This window comes from Stegodyphus dumicola, chromosome 7 (assembly GCF_044657685.1).
Source record: "Stegodyphus dumicola isolate Sdum_Otavi_A_Nest chromosome 7, ASM4465768v1".
Lineage (NCBI taxonomy): Eukaryota > Metazoa > Arthropoda > Arachnida > Araneae > Eresidae > Stegodyphus > Stegodyphus dumicola.
Window position 1 is genome coordinate 198,867,249 of NC_140774.1, and position 20,871 is coordinate 198,888,119.

Consider the following 20,871-nt stretch of genomic DNA (forward strand, 5'->3'; position numbering starts at 1 on the left):
ATAGAACAAAGTTATGTAGGTGTGTGAAATTTTTATTTTTGGTGGTTTCGGTGTTTAAAATGTACATTACCAAAATCAGATTACTTCAAAAAAATTAATCATATGTGTAGTGTTTTTATTAGGAATGGAAATTCTAATTAAGTAGGATTATGTTTGGCAGTTTGAAAACAAGCGGGGTAAAAGAGGTTAGATTTCTTTCCTGAACCCATGATACCGTTATCATGTAAAATTAGGTGTGTATTGATCTTGCGCATATCATAAAGCTGGTTTTGTTCTTATTTTTCAAATTATTTCATGAGTATATTGTATGCGGAATTGAAAAATTTCAAAACAGTTATGGAACAGTTGGTCTCGCAGTCAGGTCAGTATTGTTAGAGAAAGTATAATTTCTTATCCTGTTATTAACGAAATTGGATTTAGAGATCTGGTGGAATCTGTGAAAGCTGAACAAGCAACCATAGTGTAGTTAAGAATTGCGCTGAACTTCTAAGCTGTGTGGTTTAAACCAGGTCATGATTATTCACCTGATGGCTATGGTATGACTCAGGCTATAGTATGGCGTAACAGATTTTTAATATTAGGTTTATTTAGTAGTAGCGGAAGTATCCGATGCCAGTTAAAATAGATTGAGAGTAATGCATTTAACAACAGAGAGAACGATGCCGCGGTAATCCTTCTCTAATAACGATGCAAAAAATTTAGTGTATTAAATGCGGCTAAAAATTGATCGTAATTGATCAGAAATCAATAACGCGAACAAGCCCCCTCCCCCGCAAAAAAAACAAACGTTCTTCTTTATATATATGGATTTTATAAAAGTTACAAATGTTTGATTAACAAACTCTTAAGATTTGAAAGCGAACCGTAGCAACGCTTTTCGAAATAAAGCATTTTTATTTCCAGCTCGTGAGACTGTTGCCATTCGGAAAAATGAGTGTTGGCTGATTAAAGTCCTAGAAGGTAGCAACAGTGTTTAATGTTTGGCAATGCTACGAGGGCCATCCAGGAAGTAGATTACGTTTCCGTCTGTGTCCGCTAGGGGCGGGGCTAGCGCGGCCATCTTGGGGTCAGAGCGTTGCGCAGCTCAGTCTGCATCTAGCCGTGCTAGTGAGAGGTTCGTGCTGTGCTCCGTTCAGATACTGTGACGGTTTGAAATGTCTGCGTTAATTGAAAATCCCGCGAGGTGCGCTCAGTAATAAGGTTTCTGACTGCAAAAAACTGTAAACCGATAGAAATCTATCGGCAGCTTCGTGAAGTGTATGGGGACAACATTATCACTGAAGGTGGAGTGCGTCAGTGGGTCATAAGATTTCAAAATGGCCGAACCAATGTTCACGACGAAGATCGAAGTGGGAGACCCAGCATAGTGACCGCCGAACTTCTCGAAAAAGTCGATGCTAAAGTCCGTGAAAATCGAAATTTCACAATAACGGAACTTTCTTTGAGTTTTCCACAAATTTCGCGAAGTTTGTTGCACGAAATCATCAGCGAAAAGCTTGGTTACCACAAGTTTTGTGCAAGATGGAAGGCAAGAAGAGGTAACGAAGTGGTTGAAGGCGTAGGCGGCCGAATTTTTCGACGAAGGAATTTCCAAGCTCGTACATCGCTACGATAAATGCCTTAATTTGTATGGTGACTATGTAGAAAAGTAGTATTTGAGTGTGGCTTTCATCTGTATATAATAAAATTTGTTTCCTATACTTTGTTTATTTTTTTATTCCAAAACGTAATCTACTTTCTGGATAGCCCTCGTATTTTTATTTCGTTGTAAAACTTAGAAATTTTTTATTAACAAACTACGGTTTGAAAGCTACCAGTGGCAACACTTCTCGAAATAAAGCAGATTTTTATTTCCAGCCTGCGAGACAGTTGCCACGCCATAGACCTGTATGGTGTAAGAAAATTGATCTAAATTAGTGCTTCATAACTTTAATAATAATCGCACTTGTTTTAAAAGGAATTCATTTTTTTCGGTATATGCTTTCAAATAACGTTCTGAAGTTTTACAGTAATCTCCCTGATATCAAATTTTTAAACAAATCATTATGATCAAAGTAAATAATTTATTCCTTGCAAGGTTTGTTATTTTGAAGGCATATGAAACTGAAATTTGAATGAGATATTTCGGTTATTTAAATTAATTATAAGAATTTTAACAGAGCACTCCCTCGCTTCGGTACAGTGATTTGGAGGGGGGGGGGAGAGCTCTGATCTAAAACTCAAATATTCCTTATTTTTAACGAAAATTAGTAGTTTAGTCTTAATCTTAGTTTTTTAGGAAAGATGGCTACAAAATATAGTAACTTTTTATCAGTTTATCTCAGGGGACCAAAATGAGCTAATTTTCAGTATAATGTGTGTCGTAATGAAGTGTTGAGGTGGTACAGAGCGCTGCTGCTAGGTAAAAGCGTAAATTGTCATTCCCCGTGCGGATTTCAAGCGGTATGCATTGCTACACGAAGTTGGAGCTCGCCGATGTACATTTAATCAGCGGTGGACAGCGGACAGAAGCGGAACAGCTACTTGGAGAAGGGCCAGTAGATCGGGAGAACTGTTCCTCCGCCCTTTTTTTGCGCGGTGTACGTTTCCACCCGAATATGGGCATCTGAAAGCCCAAATTTTGAATTTGTTTTATTATCTATTTCATATTTTGTAAAACTTGAACGAATTTTTGATTAACAAACTCTACGATTTCAAACCAAGCAATAGCAACACTGTACCGGGGGGGGGGAGAATCTCTAGCGCACGAGACTGTATCGGGAATTCTAAAAGATATGCTCTTTTTAAAATTATTTTTGGATATTGCTGTGGAAATGAATTTTATGGTTTAAGTGCGAAGAACATGATATTTAATAAATAAAGGTAAGCCAGTAAAAAAAAAAAAAAAAAAAAAAAAAAAAAAAAAAAAAAAAAATCCCCTTTGGGCGTAATGTAAAATCTGAAAGCTTTCAGATTTTTTTTTTTTTTTTTTTTGTGTGACATTACGGTTCTTTAGATATCAGTGTCCTGTATTGGTTTTGAATAACAATTATTTTATTTTATTCTTTGATAGAAATAAGAAATGACTTGGCAACCGGTGATTATCCACGTGGCCAAGCAATTCAACTTTAAATATCTTAAGATTCTGGGGGTAGAAATCTGCCCCTCCTTCCGAAAAACGTGAGAGCATTCTCTCAAAATAGTTGTCTAATCATTGTTTAGATTTCCGGCGGACAAAGATCGCTATTAATCGAATGTTGCAGCGCTGAGAAGATAGGCCAGTTTTTATCGCAAAACCTTAACCTCAGAATCTCACCATCGTTCTAAAGTCGAGTCTGATCAATTAAACTTCCGTATGGAAGCTGGAGTGTTCTCTCTTCAGATCTAATTTTAAACTGAAACGTGCTGCCGCAAATAGTAGCAGTTGACATTTTTCCGGAGCGTTATTGTTTTCTTGCAGTTTTTTTTTCCCCCACTGTGCTGTTTTCTGTTAACTACAACAGACGATTTTTCATTCTCTGCTGAATTGACGAAAGCATGGCCCAGCTTGTGAAATTTGGTAAAGTATATTTGTTAAAAAAATTAAATGTTTTATGTTTCATTTCACTTTTATATGCATGTTATGTGGCCATTTTTTATAAGCAGTTTTTACCGTTTTAAAATTCTTGGAAATAAGTTCGTTTAATCCGAATGTGTAGAACAATGATTCTCAACCCTTTTTTTGTCGCGGCACACTTTTAACGATTTCAAAATTTGGCGGCACACAAAGAAAGATAAGTTTAAAAGTTGTTTACTTACCTATAATACATTGTGTAAAATAGTTTATGATAATAATTTTGAATGTAAAATAAAGTAATATGCACTACAAAAACAGCAGTTAGTTCATTTAAGAATACTTTTAATAAGAAATTTGAAGTTTTTTTGGGGGGTTGGATCGTAAAAATGGCAATGCTACTCTCATATCGTCTTCTACATTTAACAGTCTCGATCTTCTTTTTCGTTTTTATGTTGGGTTAATACAGAACATCTGAATTCACACAAATAAGATATAGGAAACTGTAATAATATTTTAAAAACTTTTTTGGCCATCATGGGATAATCGCATCTAATGTTAATCCAAAATGAATTGATTGATTCTTCCGAATATTTTAAAATTAAATCTCGATTAATAGCGAAATTTCTCTTCGTCCAAAGTTAATTCAAAAGCAGAAGTCTTCGGCACCAAAATCGGCTTGGATACCACAATTGGCGAGCTTATTAATGTCTTAAAAACCGAATTTCTCCAATTCTCATGTGTACCGTATACTAGGATTAAACCCATTATAATTTTTACTTTATACATTTCTAAAATTTGGCGGCACACAAAAGTGCCGCTGCACAGTAGTTGAGAATCACTGGTGTAGAATATTGCTACTTAATTCAAAAAAGAATAAATATAATAAGTTATTGCCAGTTTTTAAAAGCTAAGTTACAGTTCGAATATTACGTTTTGTTTACAACCTGTACTATTTATTACGTGTGGTATTTCGTTTTAAATAAATGCTGCCTAATAAAATCAAAATATTCGTACATTTTTAACTATAAAATGTTGAGTTTAAAGAAAATCGTTTATCATTTTAGAATTGAAAGCGATTTTTGATGTGTTATTAATGTCGATAGTGTTAAGAGTTCTTATTTTTATCTTCCGGTTCTCAGTTTGATTTAATAAATGCATTAATCAAATTTTGTATGTAATTATAATTGTTATTATGTTGTGGTTATTGCACAGCTATTTTTACGAGTTTTCGTTAACTCAGAAAAATGAATTAGATTTACCGTTTAACGCAAGCGTCTGGATGAGGCAAGTCTAGTCATCGCATTAAAAAAATTGAACTTCCTGACCAAACAGTCTGACATCGTTAGATCGGCAGACGCGTATTGTTTCGCTGTTATTTCGCAAGTTGGATTGCGTTCCATCCTTTTTCGTTATTTAAAAAAAAAAAAAAAAAAAAAAAAAAAAAAAATGCACCAGGAACTCTTTTTATGTCGCGTTTCAGCGCAAGTCTTTGTTTAACTTTGTTACTGATCCCCCCCCCCCAAATCCACCTTTCCGTATCCATCATCTGAGTTTTGTTATGCATTTAATGCGTTGATGGAAGAAACATTTCGAAATCTCAGATAGCTTTTGCGAAGCTATTTTAAGTACTTGTTAAGAATATTAAAGTAAACATTGTTAGCATAGTAAAAATAAGAATGATCACTTTCATTGTTTTGAAGGAAATAGGCCATTACTTAGTTTACTGGAAATACTAAGCTGCTCATATAAATGGAATCAAGTTGTTTTTCCCTCTTTCCCAAACTATCATTCTTTTTGAAAACTGGATATCGGTATTTGAGGAATGCTTCAAATGGGACTATGTTTTATTTTTGACCCACATCGAACGGTATGAATACAATTACTTAAAAATTGCAAAAAAATACGAATATTTCTACGTTCTATACTCAGCTGTTTACAGCATCTGCTAAGAATAAGATAGTATTTGTTTTGTTTAGTTTTATACGGGCACAACCCTTCCGCCTGGTTTGTTGAACCTCATGAAGAAAAGCAGGCGCAACCCTTCCAACAACAAATGACACGAGCCGGCGAGCCGGCCGTATCCAAATAAAAACAAAATCAGTTTAGCAGCTTAACAAAAAGAAAAGAAAATTAAGTTAGTAAACTAAAAAGAATAACACGGCACATAAAAACATTCAAGCTGTCCCTGCACCTTTGCATATAAAGTCTTTCTCTCCCTTTAAGGGTAGTTTTCATAAATTAAGCGCTTTCAGATAGTATTTAGAACAGTTTCATTGTCCCTTTATATTCTGGTCAGATAATCTATAGCTGACCATTCCTTCGTTAGTTGGAAAGTTCCAGTGTCAGCTGAACAATAAAAACAGCATGGTCATGTTGATTCCATTTGTAAATTTACCTCTTTGAGTTCTTATTTTTTAGGTTTAACCTAAAAAATTCACAATATAACTGAATAAATATAGCCATTGTAATCCATTCTAGAGTAATCGCCCTACCGTCAGCCAAATGTATAAAACTCAGATAGTTGTGTCCGAAATTAGTTTCAGATCAGTTGGATGGTCGTTTGTATGGCAATCATTCCATAAACGTAATATTTAAGAAAAACTTCCGCAGTGCCACGCCCTCTCAAAAAGTGTATAATCAATTACTTTCCTTCCGTGTTTTTGACAGATTTATCAGTTAAATATAGAATATTCTGTATTGGTATAAGAAAATAATTGTTTTGTCGTACGAATCTGTCTTAATATCAATCAAAATAATGTCTTTCGAATATATTACTATTCCATTAATTTAAAAGAAAATTCTATGTGGGAATCGTACCAGCTTTCGGGAGGAGCTCAAGCTCAGTGGAATTCCAAGGAAAAGATGAAATTATCTAGGCAGTGAAAATTCCACATTTCCGTTTTGAAACATGCAATGGGCTCATTTGTAAATTTGTAACACACACCTTTTGCTGCGAAGGTAGATTCTATGATTTAACACACTTTTAAGAAAGTGTCTTTTAAAATGAAACCTAATGAATGGATGCATGTGAAATTTTATTTCTAAGCTTCCATACGCTTGCTAATTCAAATACTCAGCCTTTAAATAAATTCCTTTCCTGTCAGGTGTTTTCTTGTAGGTCGCGTAAGTGTTTAAAATGCGAAAGGGAAGTCAACCATATAATTAGTATTCACGGTTTGGAGGTTATTGTACATTTAAAAATCTGAAATTCATACAAATCAGCTGTAGCGTTTGTTCACATTTCTGCATTCTTAAATGCAAGCGATGCAGGATTTCGTAAACAGCAGAATTCAGCCTTGTTTTGGGATGAATTTCAGTAAAAAAAAGTGCTTGAGGTATTTCAAATAAAAATTTAATTAAGTTGAAAGAATTATTCTTTTTGCCAATGAAAAAAGATGGAGATATCCCCCCCCCGTACAGTGTTGCCATTGCTGACTTTGAAATCTTGAGTTTCTTAATAAAAATTCTTTAATGTTTGACAAAATAGGAAATAGATAAAATGAAAAAGAATTATTTTTTTCCCTGACGGACTTCTAGCCTTCATGTTATTGAAATAAATGTCAGATGGAAGTTGAATTTTATTATCAAAATAATAATAAAATCTGAAATCTTATGCCCAAAGAGGCGTTTTTTAACGTTTTGTGTGTTACCTTATTAAATGTCATGCTGCTCGCGCTTAAACCATAAAATTCAATTCAACAGCAATATCGCAAAATATTTAATAGAGCATATCTTTAAAATTTCCATACACAGTCTCGCGCGCTGGAGATATCCCTTCCGTACAGTGTTGCCATTGCTGACTTTGAAATCTTGAGTTTCTTAATAAAAAATTCTTTAATGTTTGACAAAATAGGAAATAGATATTAAATTCCAAATTTGGGCTTCCATATAGGAACCTTTTTTTCCCACAGTGCCATTCTTTTCTAAATGTGAAAACATATTTTTTTTAAAAAGTAAAATAATAATAATAATAAAAAAAAAAAAACGCATTTTCGTTAAAAATAGGCTATGGTTTGAATAGAATGAGAAAGAAAACTACATAGAGTCTATTACTGTAAAATTTAATAATTACCACTAGTAAGTAATCCCATTGTTTATGTATAAAGAATGCAAATGTTACTATGCACAAGAAACAGTTGTAAAATTTTGCGATCGGTATGTGTTATGTTGATAAAATGTTACGCATCTCTGAATTAGCGTAATGTGGTATTCAGTGCTATTGTACTTGAAAATGAGTTGTAAAGTCAATTGCCACATCACTTTTTTTTTTAAACTCTCCCGCTTCCTATAGAAAGGAAGCAATAAATAGTTGCATTGGGTTTAAGAAATCCTATTGTTAGAGGGTTTTGAAACTTGCGTCAATGGGTGTGTTTCTCCCAAACCAATGATTAATCGACAACGAAAGCAACGTGTGTTTCTTCACAGCCAATCCGCTGGGAAGTCGTGTCTACCTGAAGTCCTCCAGTTGTTATCAAAGGTGCAACTCATTTTGGCATGTAGCCCAAGCACACACGTAAACAGAATTGCTGTCTCTTGATGCATGGGCTGATGCGTCACGTGATAATGATTCCCTCGAACGTACGATATATCCGTTGAAATAGTGGCGTGATTTTATGAAATAGCTGGTTCCGGTGGAAATTTTTCGTTCGATTGTTGTAAGGCGCACTCTTTTTATCAGTTTATCCAAACCATTTTGGTTGCTTTCATTTCACTTTACACTTTTTTTCCGATCGCATAAGCGGATGATTTTAGATGAAATTAATGCAGTTAAACAAATTTTAATTTATTGCATACTGTGTGGAGAATGCTTTGCATTAATAAAGTAGTGATTATCTAAGAATTAATAAAATCGTGAATAATTTAAGATTCATTATATTAAAAGGAAAGCTGTGTGGACAGATATAACTTTTTTTTTTTTTTTTAAGAAATGGAAAAATGGGTGTTTTGGAACAAAAAGCTAGTCTGGAACATTGCTCATGTATATCATTACCGCTTTTACAAGGATGCACAAGAATAGATAATTCAAGATATGTCTTATAATTATTATGCTAGCATATATTTTATGCACATAATATTTTTAAAATTAGTATATCCACATACAGGAATTCAAGTATTGGGAAACTTGTTTATCTCTCAGAAAAGAGACTCCTTAATTTTTTTAGGCCCCCAGGGGCCTAGCGGTAAAGTCGCTGAACATTGGTAGTTCGGTCCGAGGTTCGAATCCCGCAAACGGTCTGGCTGCATGGGCGTTTTCGTGATTTTCCCCATGCGTAACGTGTATACGAGCCAGTTTTCCTTAGAAAATGCTCCACGAAGGCATCCCTTTCCTTAGGCAGATAGTGAATAAATTTTTCAAGTCATTAAATCGCTAAAACACACAAATGAATGCCATATCCTTGTAAAATAGATTTGCTGCCAACATACAACATTTTGAACCGAATAAAGTAAATTTCGAGGAAATCAAATGAAATAAATCAACATATTTTCTAGAATAAGGAAATAATTTTAGTGTTTATTAATATGATTTTGAGTTTAGAATTCATTCAAATGTGATAAAAAATGCTTCTGTTTTGAATCGTCGCCTGCTTCGTTTTCTTTACTGCACGATCATCTCTTGGTTAAAACTGCAAGTAATTAAGCAGCTCACCATGACATTAAATTTATGTGCACAGAATTTAACTTGATTAACTACTGCAGTATTTATGGTATTGTTGTATCGGACACAATTGCTTTTAATTAAAAATGCAATTAATACCATTTGTTTTTAATACTAAACTTGTTTGAATATTAGCAGGGCTTAACCCTTTGAGGGCCAAAACGCCCAAGACAGCCTTTCATTCAAACGACGCCAGCCGAAATGGCCGAGATAGCGATGTTGTTTTCTTCCCTCTCAAAGGTATGCAGCTTCTTTGTTAGGAAATAGAATGGACGTCATTTGAAATCTTCACACCTCTTTGTGCGTTAATGGACGTTGAGGGAAGGAAAACAGAAGGGATGGGTAATGGACGGACATTTTAAGCGTACAAGTTAGCGAAGGAAACTGCTTCACCAGTGACCACAAAAACTCCCGTGCAGCCAGGCAGTTCACTCGTGTGTGACTTACCAGTGTACAACGACTTTTAGCTCTCATTCAATGGTGGGTTTTCATAAGCGAAGTAGCAGTGAAAAAAAGGATGTTTTTCGCCCAAATTTTTTATTCTTATTTATTTATTTAATTTAATTATGTACTTCACGCTTAGGGGAGATTCGTACACGAATTTCCCTCTTCATGCTTAGTTCCCTTCACTCTCTTTTTCGCCCTTCACGTTCCCCCTTCACGCTCGTGTTCCCCCGTGAACAGGGAATGTTCTTGAAGTGCCAAAAAATTTTCCGCAGCTGCATATCATTCTTAGAAGTCATTAAAATAATGTTTCTTTATATTTCATATCTAATTGCAAGAGGCAAGTTCAAAATCTTTTGGGAACCGAGTTTAACTATTAAAGTGAAATGCAGTCGGCGTTTTCCGAAATCTTAAAACCTGTTTTCAAAGCCATCTGATAAAATGGAAATAACGCGGCATCTACTTCTCTGTTTACATGAGTTTGTCCAGACATATTTCCGAATTAATTAAGTTGTTGTTCTTAATTTGAAATTGCTACAACTTCAAGGTACTTTCGACTGCTGTATGTTCTTTATCTGTTATTTATCAAAAGGTCTTTTCTTTTTAAGTCAGCAAGCTTGTCCACTAAAAGTCATTCAGCCAATTCTTATTCTCAGTCAGATTCAAGTGTCATACGCTCACCAATGAATACATCTCTAAATTCCACACATAATAATTCAATGTATATATGTATGAACTAAAAAATAAGCAACATCCCAAGCAAAACAAATTTACAACATTCAAGCGAAGTACTAAATTGTGTGCGATTGTGCAGTATGACTACAAAACACAAAAAAAATTTAGACAAGTAAACCTGATAAAGCCACAAAATGTCTTTAACCTTTTAACTGTCATGCCCGAGATTACTGGTGTTCGAAAATGTCACGCCCGAGTATTACTCAAGCTAATTTTTTTTTTTTTTTTTTGAGTGCATCGTATTGTTATACCCGAATATATCGGGAGACGTTTATTTCGGCTTCATCTCTTTGTCAAACCCGACTGTATTTCGGGAAAAGTTAATGTGCGCTCAGTTCAATACATGACAGCACTTTACTGAAGATTTCAAAGGTTAGAGGTTATTTGGTTCAAGGTGCATGGGATCTTTTTGTTGTAAAATAGCGTCCAGTTCTTTGAAACGTTATATAGATGATTTAGATTCTTCAACCGAAGATGAAGGATGTGTGTTTGATGAGCAGTATTTATGATACTTCCATGGTCAGCCTCAAAAATAAAAAATGGCGATATACTCAAGCCGAAGATTGTTTCTAATTACGGTCTAACTATGGGTGGTGTAGATCGCTGTGATCAGGAAATATCCTTTCATCCAACAATCCGAAAACGTCAGAAAAAATATTATAAAAAGATATTTTTACATTTACTAGACAAGGTACTCTGGAACTCATATTTGCTCTATAAAAATGTAGTTGGGAAACGTATTACATTTTTAGAATTTCGAATCCAAGTTGTAGAAGAGCTTTTACATAAATATGATGATGCAGCTTCTGGACAAAAGAATGTTGGCAGACCACCTACAATAGATAACCCTGCCCGTCTTACTGAACGACATTTTATATCCCATTTTCCTCCTATAGCTGCGAAACGTGAGCCTACAAGACAGTGCAAAGTGTGTTGTTCGAAAAAGGATAAAAATGAGGAAAAGATAAGGAAGGAATCACGATTCTGGTGTAGTGATTGTGGAGTTGGTTTGTGCTTGGAAAAGTGTTTCCAGTTGTACCACACAAGACTGAATTACTGGACTACTAATAGGTATTCACTTATATTTATTTATGTTTTAGAAAATAGTTAATTTTTTTCATTTTTAGAAAATAATGCTCCACTGGAAGCGAACTTTGCAACTGCCATGTTGAGTGACAGCCGCCTCAAAGAAAATATGCAGTGGCTACAAAACTTTAAAAATTTTACCCATGTATGTCAAAATATCAGTTTTTAACTACTTAAGTATATTTTATTTTGTACTAAACATTTGGTTTTTGCAATAAAAAAATTTGACAATTTGTGTACGCAAATCATCAAAATAACTTGACAGTTAAAGGGTTAAGAGAGTGGCATTATCTTGTTTAAGTTTTTTGAAACGGTTCTCCCCTCCCCACCCCCCAAAATATTTTTAATCTTCATTTACAGTGAATCAGCACTCTGAAGAACACGTCTTCTGCGTTAAAATCTATAATGTCTGCCGCAGTATTGTATACATATTGTTGGCGCACTATTGTAGACAGAACACATAAGTAGCTAACATATATATCTATTATTTTACTACAGGGTTTTTCAAACTTTTCTAATTTTATACTATATAATAAATAAGAATTAAAATGAAGAAAAATCTGAAAGTTTTTCAAAATTTATATTACTCCCAGAGGGGCCTTTTTTTTTTTTTTTTTTTTTTTTCCCGTTTTGTGTGTTACCTTTATTTATTAAATATCATGATGTTCGCTCTTAAACCGTAAAATTCAATTCAACAGCAATATCGCAAAATAATTTAAGAAGAGCGTATTTTTTGAATTTCCGATACACAGTCATGCGCACTGGAGATAAAAATATTTTTTTCCGTAAAGTGTTCCAATGCTCGCTTTCAAATCTTGAGTTTCTTAATCACAAACACATGAATTCTTTACAAAATATGAAATAGATAATAAAACAAATTCCATATTCCAAGTTAGGGCTTCCAGATGTCCATATTCAGGTGGAAACGTACGTCATTCAAAATTCGATGCCGCTAGGTACCGCTGTTTTATCACAGTGCGAAAAACATACATATATTTATGCAGATTCTTCATTATTTAATTTGTTTAAATATAATACAAGGCGATCAGATTTGGTGGCTACAATTTGAAAAATAAAACGTCACAAAATGCCGAAACGAAATTAAGTCCTTCTGGGCTAGGGCTAAAAAAATGACGTGCTTAAAGAGTGCCTACATTTATTTTGAGCTTTCAGTTAAATATTTTGTGTAAAAATTATACTATTATTGGTAAATTTATCATAATTTCAGAAACCATATAAAGAACAGTTTTTGTCATTTTTATTTTTCATCGCCACATGACTACCAGCTCGTAACAGGTCCAGATTGGCTCGTGCGCAGAGTCTTCTAAACATTTCTAAATGAATACCAAACACTTAACTATTTTATTCGTTTTTCGATTATACGGCTTGAGCTGATTTAAATAGACATTGCAACCCGCTTGCATACCTGAAATCTATCGTTTGCATACCGCTATCTATTTAAAAGCATTAAAACTAACCATAGTTATTTACTATAGCATCTACTGCATCTAAATCTTTTGCATATTTTTGATGGACATAAATATATTCTAAATTTATTCCATTTTTTGACATATTATTGTCAATTGCGTATGCAGCATTTCAGACGGTTCTGTTTTGGTTAGATGCCTTCGGTTACTCGCCTTTGAGACATTAAATATTAAACAAATGGGTTCGGTCATCTATTCGATTTGCATGAAGTATGTTACTTCCGCATCGAACTGTTACAAATCGATGCCACTAGTGAAATAAATTTGTTTAGAAAAAGGCTCATTTGTTTCTCCCGGCAAAATACCCCTTTAGCACCGTACTTCGCCATTTCGCCCTGAGAATTAAAAATACAGTAATAAATAAATACATTAGGTTTATTCATTTATGACCGTTTATGTAAATGGAACCTGAAAGAGAATGGGTAATGATGTTTCTGGTTTACTTCCTTGTTGCTCACATTCGTAAGTTTTTAAAAATCAAAAGAAATAAACAACTCTTAATTATTGCGGTTGTGAGAAAGTAAAAGCAGATTTCTTCAACTTGTTTTTTTAATCCAAAGGCACATTGTCCCTGAAGGACTATTGTTTTCGTTTTGCAATTTTACGTTGAAAACTTTAAAAGGCTGTATCACTTTTCAAATCGTTGCCACCAAACACTATCGCCCTGTATTATATTTGAAGATAATGAAGAATCTGCATAAAAGTAAGTATGTTTGTTGCATTGTGATAAAACAACGGTACCTAGAGCCATCCAATTTTGAATGACGTCATCCTACTGCGAATAATGGGCATCTGGAAGCCCTAATTTGAAATTTGGAATTGTTTTATTATCGATTTCATATTTTGTAAAACTTTAACGAATATTTTATTAACAAACTCAAGGATTTCAAAGCGAGCGATAGGAACGTTGTGCAGAAAAAAACATTTTTACCTCCAGCGCACGGAACCGTGTATCGGAAATTCTAAAAATACGCTCATTTTAAAATTATTTTGCGATTTTTAAAAACTTTTTTTTAAAGCCCAAAAATTTTTATTAATTTAGTTTTGGCATTTTGTGGCGTTTCACTATAGATGGCGTTTCATTTTTCAAATTGTTTCCACCAAATATTAGAGCCCTGTATTATATTTAAAGAAATTAAATAATGACGAATCTGCACGAATATTTCTCGCATTGTGAAGAAAAACGGTACCTAGGGCCAGCCATCCAATTTTGAATAAATTAGTCCTCCAATCGAACATAGACACTCGGAACTTTGAATTTCGAATTTGTCCTATTGTCTATTTTATGTTTCGCAAAACTTTAACGAGTTTTTGATTAACAAACTCAACGATTTCAAAGCGACGAATAGTCACACTGTACGGGAGAAAAAAAAAAAAAAAAAAAAAAAGCCCCAGCGCGCGAGACTGTGTATTGGAAATTCTAAAGATATGCTCTTTTTTAATTATTTTGTAACATTGCTGTTGAAATGAATTTTATGGTTTAACTACAAAGAACATGATATTTAATAAATGAAGGTAACACGCAAAGTTTAAAGGGGGGATTAAAATTAATTGTTATTTTATATATTTTTTTGTTCACCGTCTATAGTGAATTTCCATGAGGCTAGTCTACTTCTAATTTTAGAAGTTAGGCGATTCCTATGACGATATTGTTATTCGAATACACTTTAAACATATTCAAGCGTAGCATTCATTGCATATAAAAGAGCGCTTTTTCTTTTTTTCCGTTTGGGATCAAAATAACTCATCTTATAGGGGAAAACATATATTCTAGCAATAAAATAGTGTTATAATCTGTACAAAATATGTACTGCAAAGGCTCTTATTTTCGCGAGCCCGTCGTAATCGCGAAAATTTAAGCCTCGCAAAATACTTTTTTTTTTTTTTTTCCGCCTCAAATAATAATATAAAATCAGAAATTTTTCACTTACCCAAAGTTTAATGATTTATTGCACTGCACAGTTACAAGCTTTTTCTTGACAACTTTCTTTCTTATAACTATTTTTTGAATAATATACAACTATATTTGTCGAATATAAAACAATAAAATTAATAGAAGGCGGCTCATTCACTTAGAAACTATTTATACCAGCTTCTTGGAAGCCATTCAAAATTATCTCATGTTTGGCTTCAATACTTTTCAATACGCGCACAAGCCAAGAAGCGTGAATCGGTTTTAGTCGTAATATTCGCAAGTCCACAAATTCTTTTTCCTCTAGAAATTGAAGCTGATTAGAATACCACTCAATAAATTCATTCTTGAGCAAACGCTTGAACTCGCCATTTACAGTTAAGTCCAAAGGTTGGAGCTCTCCTGTGCAGGAAGCGGGCACAAAAACTGGAAACTTCTCTAGTTCAGTCAGAAAAAGAGGATCTTGGTGTGCCTTAAAAACGTCGAACAATGAATGTTACACCAGATTGTTCTGGAACTAGCCCGAGAAGCTCTCTCTGCTTGTCGTAATAAGGTACAAGAAATTTCTTAAAATGTTTTATGCAAAAGATGTACTTTTGGAATTTTTCAACTTTACGTAGGTACTTTTGAAATTTTTCAACTTTCGGTTCTGTTCATATTAAATTCGCGAAATTTTCACCTCGCGAAATCACCGATATATTCATCTTCGCGAAAATAAGGGCCGTTACAGTAACATTAGAACATTAAAATACTACTTTTGTTTATGCTTTACAAGTATCCATCCCATTTGACGAATCCAGTTTTTTTATCACACTTTTAATACTTTTGTGAGATTTACATGAAATCGCTGTAAAAAAGTTGAGATTGTAGATTTGTCCCTATGTATGATTAAAATACAGGCCACAGTCCAGTTGGTTGTTATGAAGATTGAGTATACATTTGTTTAATGCGAGTTTCCCAATGAGATACGCACTTATCACGGTAAATTCAGATTAAGCAGGTGTACAGCGTGTTGTCTGCACCTGAAATTGCACCTGTTTTTCTTCAAATTGGCTGTTGTTTGTTTTGAAGAGTAACATGAGACGAAGTCGGGATAAAGTATTTTCCTTCATAGTTAATTACGTTGGATTTAGCCCAAAGGGGCAATTTACCCAAAAGGGCTATTGATTTTGTTTTGGCATTTTGCGTCATCCAGTATAAAACGGCGGTTCACTTTTCAAATTGTTGCCACCAAATATTAAAACCCTGCGTGATATTTAAAGACATTAAATAATGAAGAATCTGCATGAATGTATGTTTGGTTCTCGAACTGTGAAAAAACAGCGGTACCTAGAGGCATCAGATTTTGAATAACGTAGTCTTGTACTCGAACATGGGCATCTGGAAACCCAAATTTGGAATTTGGTTTATTATCTATTTTATATTTTGTAAAGCATTTATGAGTTTTTGATTAAGAAACTCAACGATTTCGAAGCGAGCAATGGCAACACTATACGAAAAAGGGGGAAAAAAATCTGAAAGGTTTCAGATTTTAAATTACGTCCAAAGGGTCGTTTCTTTAGCATTTTGTGTGTTACCTTTATTTATTAAATATCATGTTCTTCACACTTAACCATAAAATTCAGTTCAAGAGAGCAAAACCGCAAAATAATTTTAAAAATGAGCCTATCTTTAGAATTCGCGCGCTAGTTTTTTTTATTTTTTATTTTATTTATTTATTTATTTATTTATTTTATGAATATACAGCGTTTCCGTGGCTCGCTTTGAAATCCTTGAGTTTGTGAATAAAAAAATTCGTTAAAGTTTTACAAAATATGAAATCGATAATAAATCAAATTCCAGATGCCCACATTCTCAGTAGAATTGCGTGATTCAAAATTAGATGGCTGTAGGTACTGTTGTTTTATCACAATGCAAGAAACATCATACGTTTGTGCAGATTTTTCAGTATTTAAGTTCTTCAAATATAATACGGGGCGATAATATTTGGTGGCAACAGCTTGAAAAGTGAAACGGGACATTCAGAATAATTCGAGGCAAAATCGCAAAAGGAAAATAATAGTCCCTCAGGCACAAAGCCCCTTTGGACTAAAAAATATTTTTATCTCCAGCGCGCGAGACTATATATCGGAAATTCTAACGCTTATGCTCTTTTTAAATATTTTGTGATATTGCTGTATAATTGAATTTCCCGGTAGTGCGAAGAACATGGTATTTAATTAATAAAGGTAACACAGAAACCGTTGAAAAAACGCCCCTTTTGGACGTAATATAAAATCTGAAAGTTTTTTTAAAGATTTTAAAACGTATCGTTAATCGTTCGAAAATTTTAAAATTTTCACTATGGTGTACTATTAGTCTAGTAAGTGTCCAGTAATTTAGAATGGAAATACATCTACTGCGCCTCACTGATAAGATACGGGTGTAAACACATCACTGGTAAGAATTACAAAGAAAAGAGTTAGCATGCTGTCGCATATCTTTTGTAATGAATTGCAGGCAGAACGCAGCGGAGGACGAGGGTCACCTTGCTAAAATAGTTTCTATTTAATTTTGCAAGTGGCATCTGTATTGGCGTACGTACATGACTATGAATAACTAAATAACTGGGTTTCCAGTAAAACATTTTTCGAACTAGAAATATCTCTTTTGTCTTCATTATATCTGTTTTGATAATTGATATTCAGTTTAACATTGCTGAAATCCAGTGAATGCAGCTTTTTGATAACTGAATAGTCTCTCCCCCGAACTTGTTTTATTCACGTTTATTGCACTGTTTAAAAAAATTGTGAACTTCCATTTTCGATGTTATTGAATCAGGTATTCTCTGTTGTTTACGTATGGAACCATCTAGTTTTGCCAAGAAATTCTATAAATAAAACGGGGAAGTATGTCCTGACCTTGACGCTAGAAGAAAATGCAGATTCGATTAATTAAGCCAGCTGGCTGAATTTCAGACGGGCGTACGCTGTCATTGGAAAGACATGTTCATGTTCTTCTAAGACGTAAATATTCGTAAAGGAAAATATTTTACAGTTCTGTAATTATTAAAAGTAATACATTTATTACGTGAGCGTTTCCGTTTACATGGCATTAAAGGTATGCAAATAACTTGTATATGTTTAGGTTGGAACAAAATAGCGTTTGTATAATACGAATTCAAAAACAAAACATTTATTTTATATATTTTTAAAGAAAGAACGTCCTGAAACAACCTGTTTCATCTAAAGAATCAAAAACGGTGTTTTAACTTCAAAGCATTACAGATTCACTATTGCCAAGAAAGAAATATAAAAAAACCAAAAACCATTTCACCAAAAAAAAAAGTATATCGAAGAATTACGGAAGAACTTTTGCTGCCATACAACAAAAGATAATATAGTTACAAAAGTCATGAGGCAATACTTTACACAATAATTAAACAAAAACACTTCGAAAAATAAACAGTACTAATTAAAAAAGTAGGATTAATAAAATTCTTATTTCAAAATAAACAAGTGAAAATATTGTCTTGATTACGCAACAATACGTAAACGTAACTAAATGTTGGAAGACTGAAGAGCAGAGCATTTTCTTATTCTACGTAACCCTACTTTTTGTTGTAATTTGTTTATTTTTTGCGGTCGAATTTTCTGAAATTGTATACTCTGTCCGCCGAGCATGGTGGAAGTGTTCGATGTGGTGAAAATTGTGTCAGCTGTTTGTTGTTTGTGACACGTAGAGGCACAAGCAGTTTGATCATCACGTGCTTCGAGCGTGAAGGCGGGAGCAAGAGCAGAAGTTCTCCTTTCTCCGCTTTCTCTTATTAAGGGCTATGAAAGTACATTATTAGAGGAGTGACCTCCAAATAGAGTGCGGTGGATGCTGGAAGTCCTGTGAAATTCTAAATCATGATTAGATTCTGTATTTAGAAGAAATAAAATTATTGTTTGATATTTTATCATATGTCACTTTATCAAAAATATTGCAAAGAATATCGGTCTGCTTCTAATAACTATCAGAGTTGGAGAATATTTCATTGATGTCAGAGAAAGAAATAGGAATAAAAAGGTGAATTTCAATTTAAAAAAAAAAAAAAAAGGGTTGAAAATTGGAAATTAGCAGTGCTATATAAGAATAAAATAAAAGAGAAAATATTGTTGTATGTGTACATTCCGGTGACGCATACTTTTAAAGGATTCATCTCTTTTGATCATTATATAATCAGATAACTTTTGTGAGACCATATAACTAAAACCAAAACATTAGACTCTTCATTCGCTCTTTCGAGCAATTTTATCATGTTTTATAGATTCAAAGGAAAGATTATTTTACGTTTTGTATGAAATGTGTTATTCAGGTTTCGGGTCTTCGCAAATGATGTTATGATTATTTTTAGGTATTTATTTTTTTCGTTTTCTGTTTACCAGAATGCATTTCAAGCTCAACTATTTTCCCATTCATACTTTTTATGGTTTCCGATTATTCTGTGGACTAAACTGTGGAATAAATAAACATGGACGTTTGAATTTGTGTAAACTGCCTTTTTCAGCTTAAAAACTTAGTAGTAAGTTCTAGAATTATTACATCACAGAAACAATGTTCCTGTTTTAATTTTCGGAAATTTTGAGTAATTATTGAGTTGGTTTCCAGGCAACATAATCATTAGTTTTATCATGGATACATAAAAAAATGTTGTAATGATGTTGAGAGCGTATTACTCAGCGAAAATTGAAGTGACAGTTTGAGTAAGTTTATGAAGTTGTGGCGCAGGGCCGTAGCTAGAGGGGGGCAAGGGGGGCATCTCTGCCCGGGTGCAGAATCCAAGGGGCGCCAAACTGATGTTACGACATTTTAGAATTAAATGTTTTCCATCCTTGGCAAGCAGTAGGGGGCGCGAAATCTTCAGTTGTCCCTGGGCGCTGAAAACCCTAGCTACGACTCTGTTGTGGCGTTCCAACCTTTATCTAACAGCTAACTGTGTAGGAACCTCGTGAGCTGGTAAGGGAATAATCGCTTGAGTTTAGGAACAGAGACGTAAACTCAAGAAGGGTTAATTATCCTTCATTTCTCAAAATAAGAATTTGAGAGTTGGCCCCTTTCTCAGAGCGTACAACAAAGCCTCCACTTGGGCCTTAAACTCAAATAATAAGAAATCAAACTTAACTAAAATGATATAGTCGAAGCTATCTAAATTCTAAGTTGTTGGTCCTTAAATATTACTTAGCCTGGCAAAGCTGTCAAGGGCCTGAAATACAACCGAGCGTAGTAATAGCTTAGAAAGAGTGTAGCCACAAGGCAAACGCGCGCTAGTCAGAATCTCTGGCTCTCTCACGAAGTCGGTGGAACTTCGACTTAAGTACCGCTCTTCCTTCATTTGCATTATCCGCGATTCTTAAAACACATCCTGATATGAACTTGTAAGGAAAGTAGCTTTAACTAAATTGTTAAAAACTTAAACCTTACAAAATTTATCTATCTATATATATATATTTTCTTTCTTCTGACACCAGTTGTTACGTTATTTTCTTCCTTCACGTTCGTACGGAGTTTGTAGATTTGGAGTGAATAAAGACGACATTGGATGAAGTATCGAAACACACTTTATTTATCAATATTAATCAGGACAGCTCCAAAACACTTTTACCGTCCTCGAAGATCTACTATAGACACGCTGGAACAATCAGCGACCACAGCCTTCACACTGTCAGGCAATAACGGTGGAAGCAGCTTCCTGCAAAGCACCCGACTTTGCTTTCCGGAGTACAGCTCCCGACTCTGTTTGGTCGTCTCGGAACTCCACTACTCTCAAGACTCTCCACGCTACAACTCGCGATGCACTTGACGACACACGAGCACAGCTCCCGATTCTTCGGTTCAGTCGTTCCCGGAGCTTAACACGCTCACTCAACGATGCACTAATCGCGATACACTGACTCTTTCGGTCCACTCGGCACTCGCTGCCCGGCTGTCAACTCGATTGTCTCCGCACGGACTAACTAGATGAAAGACACACTCGATACTAACTCGCACTTTA

General features: G+C 34.3%; 1 protein-coding gene across 2 annotated transcripts in view; it reads left to right on the forward strand.

Annotated features, from left to right (window-relative positions):
- The window catches only part of LOC118197132 (long-chain-fatty-acid--CoA ligase 6-like), a 95,804-nt gene that overhangs the window by 24,579 nt on the left and 50,354 nt on the right, over nucleotides 1-20,871 (forward strand). The window contains exon 1 of one of the 2 annotated variants that reach the window (XM_085821217.1): nucleotides 3,307-3,538. The exons of the other annotated variant lie outside the window; for it this stretch is intronic. Coding sequence (XP_085677343.1) covers nucleotides 3,517-3,538 — 22 coding nt within the window. The 5' untranslated portion in view covers nucleotides 3,307-3,516. Of the gene's footprint in view, nucleotides 1-3,306; nucleotides 3,539-20,871 lie in introns of those variants that run through there. 2 annotated transcript variants of the gene reach the window in all.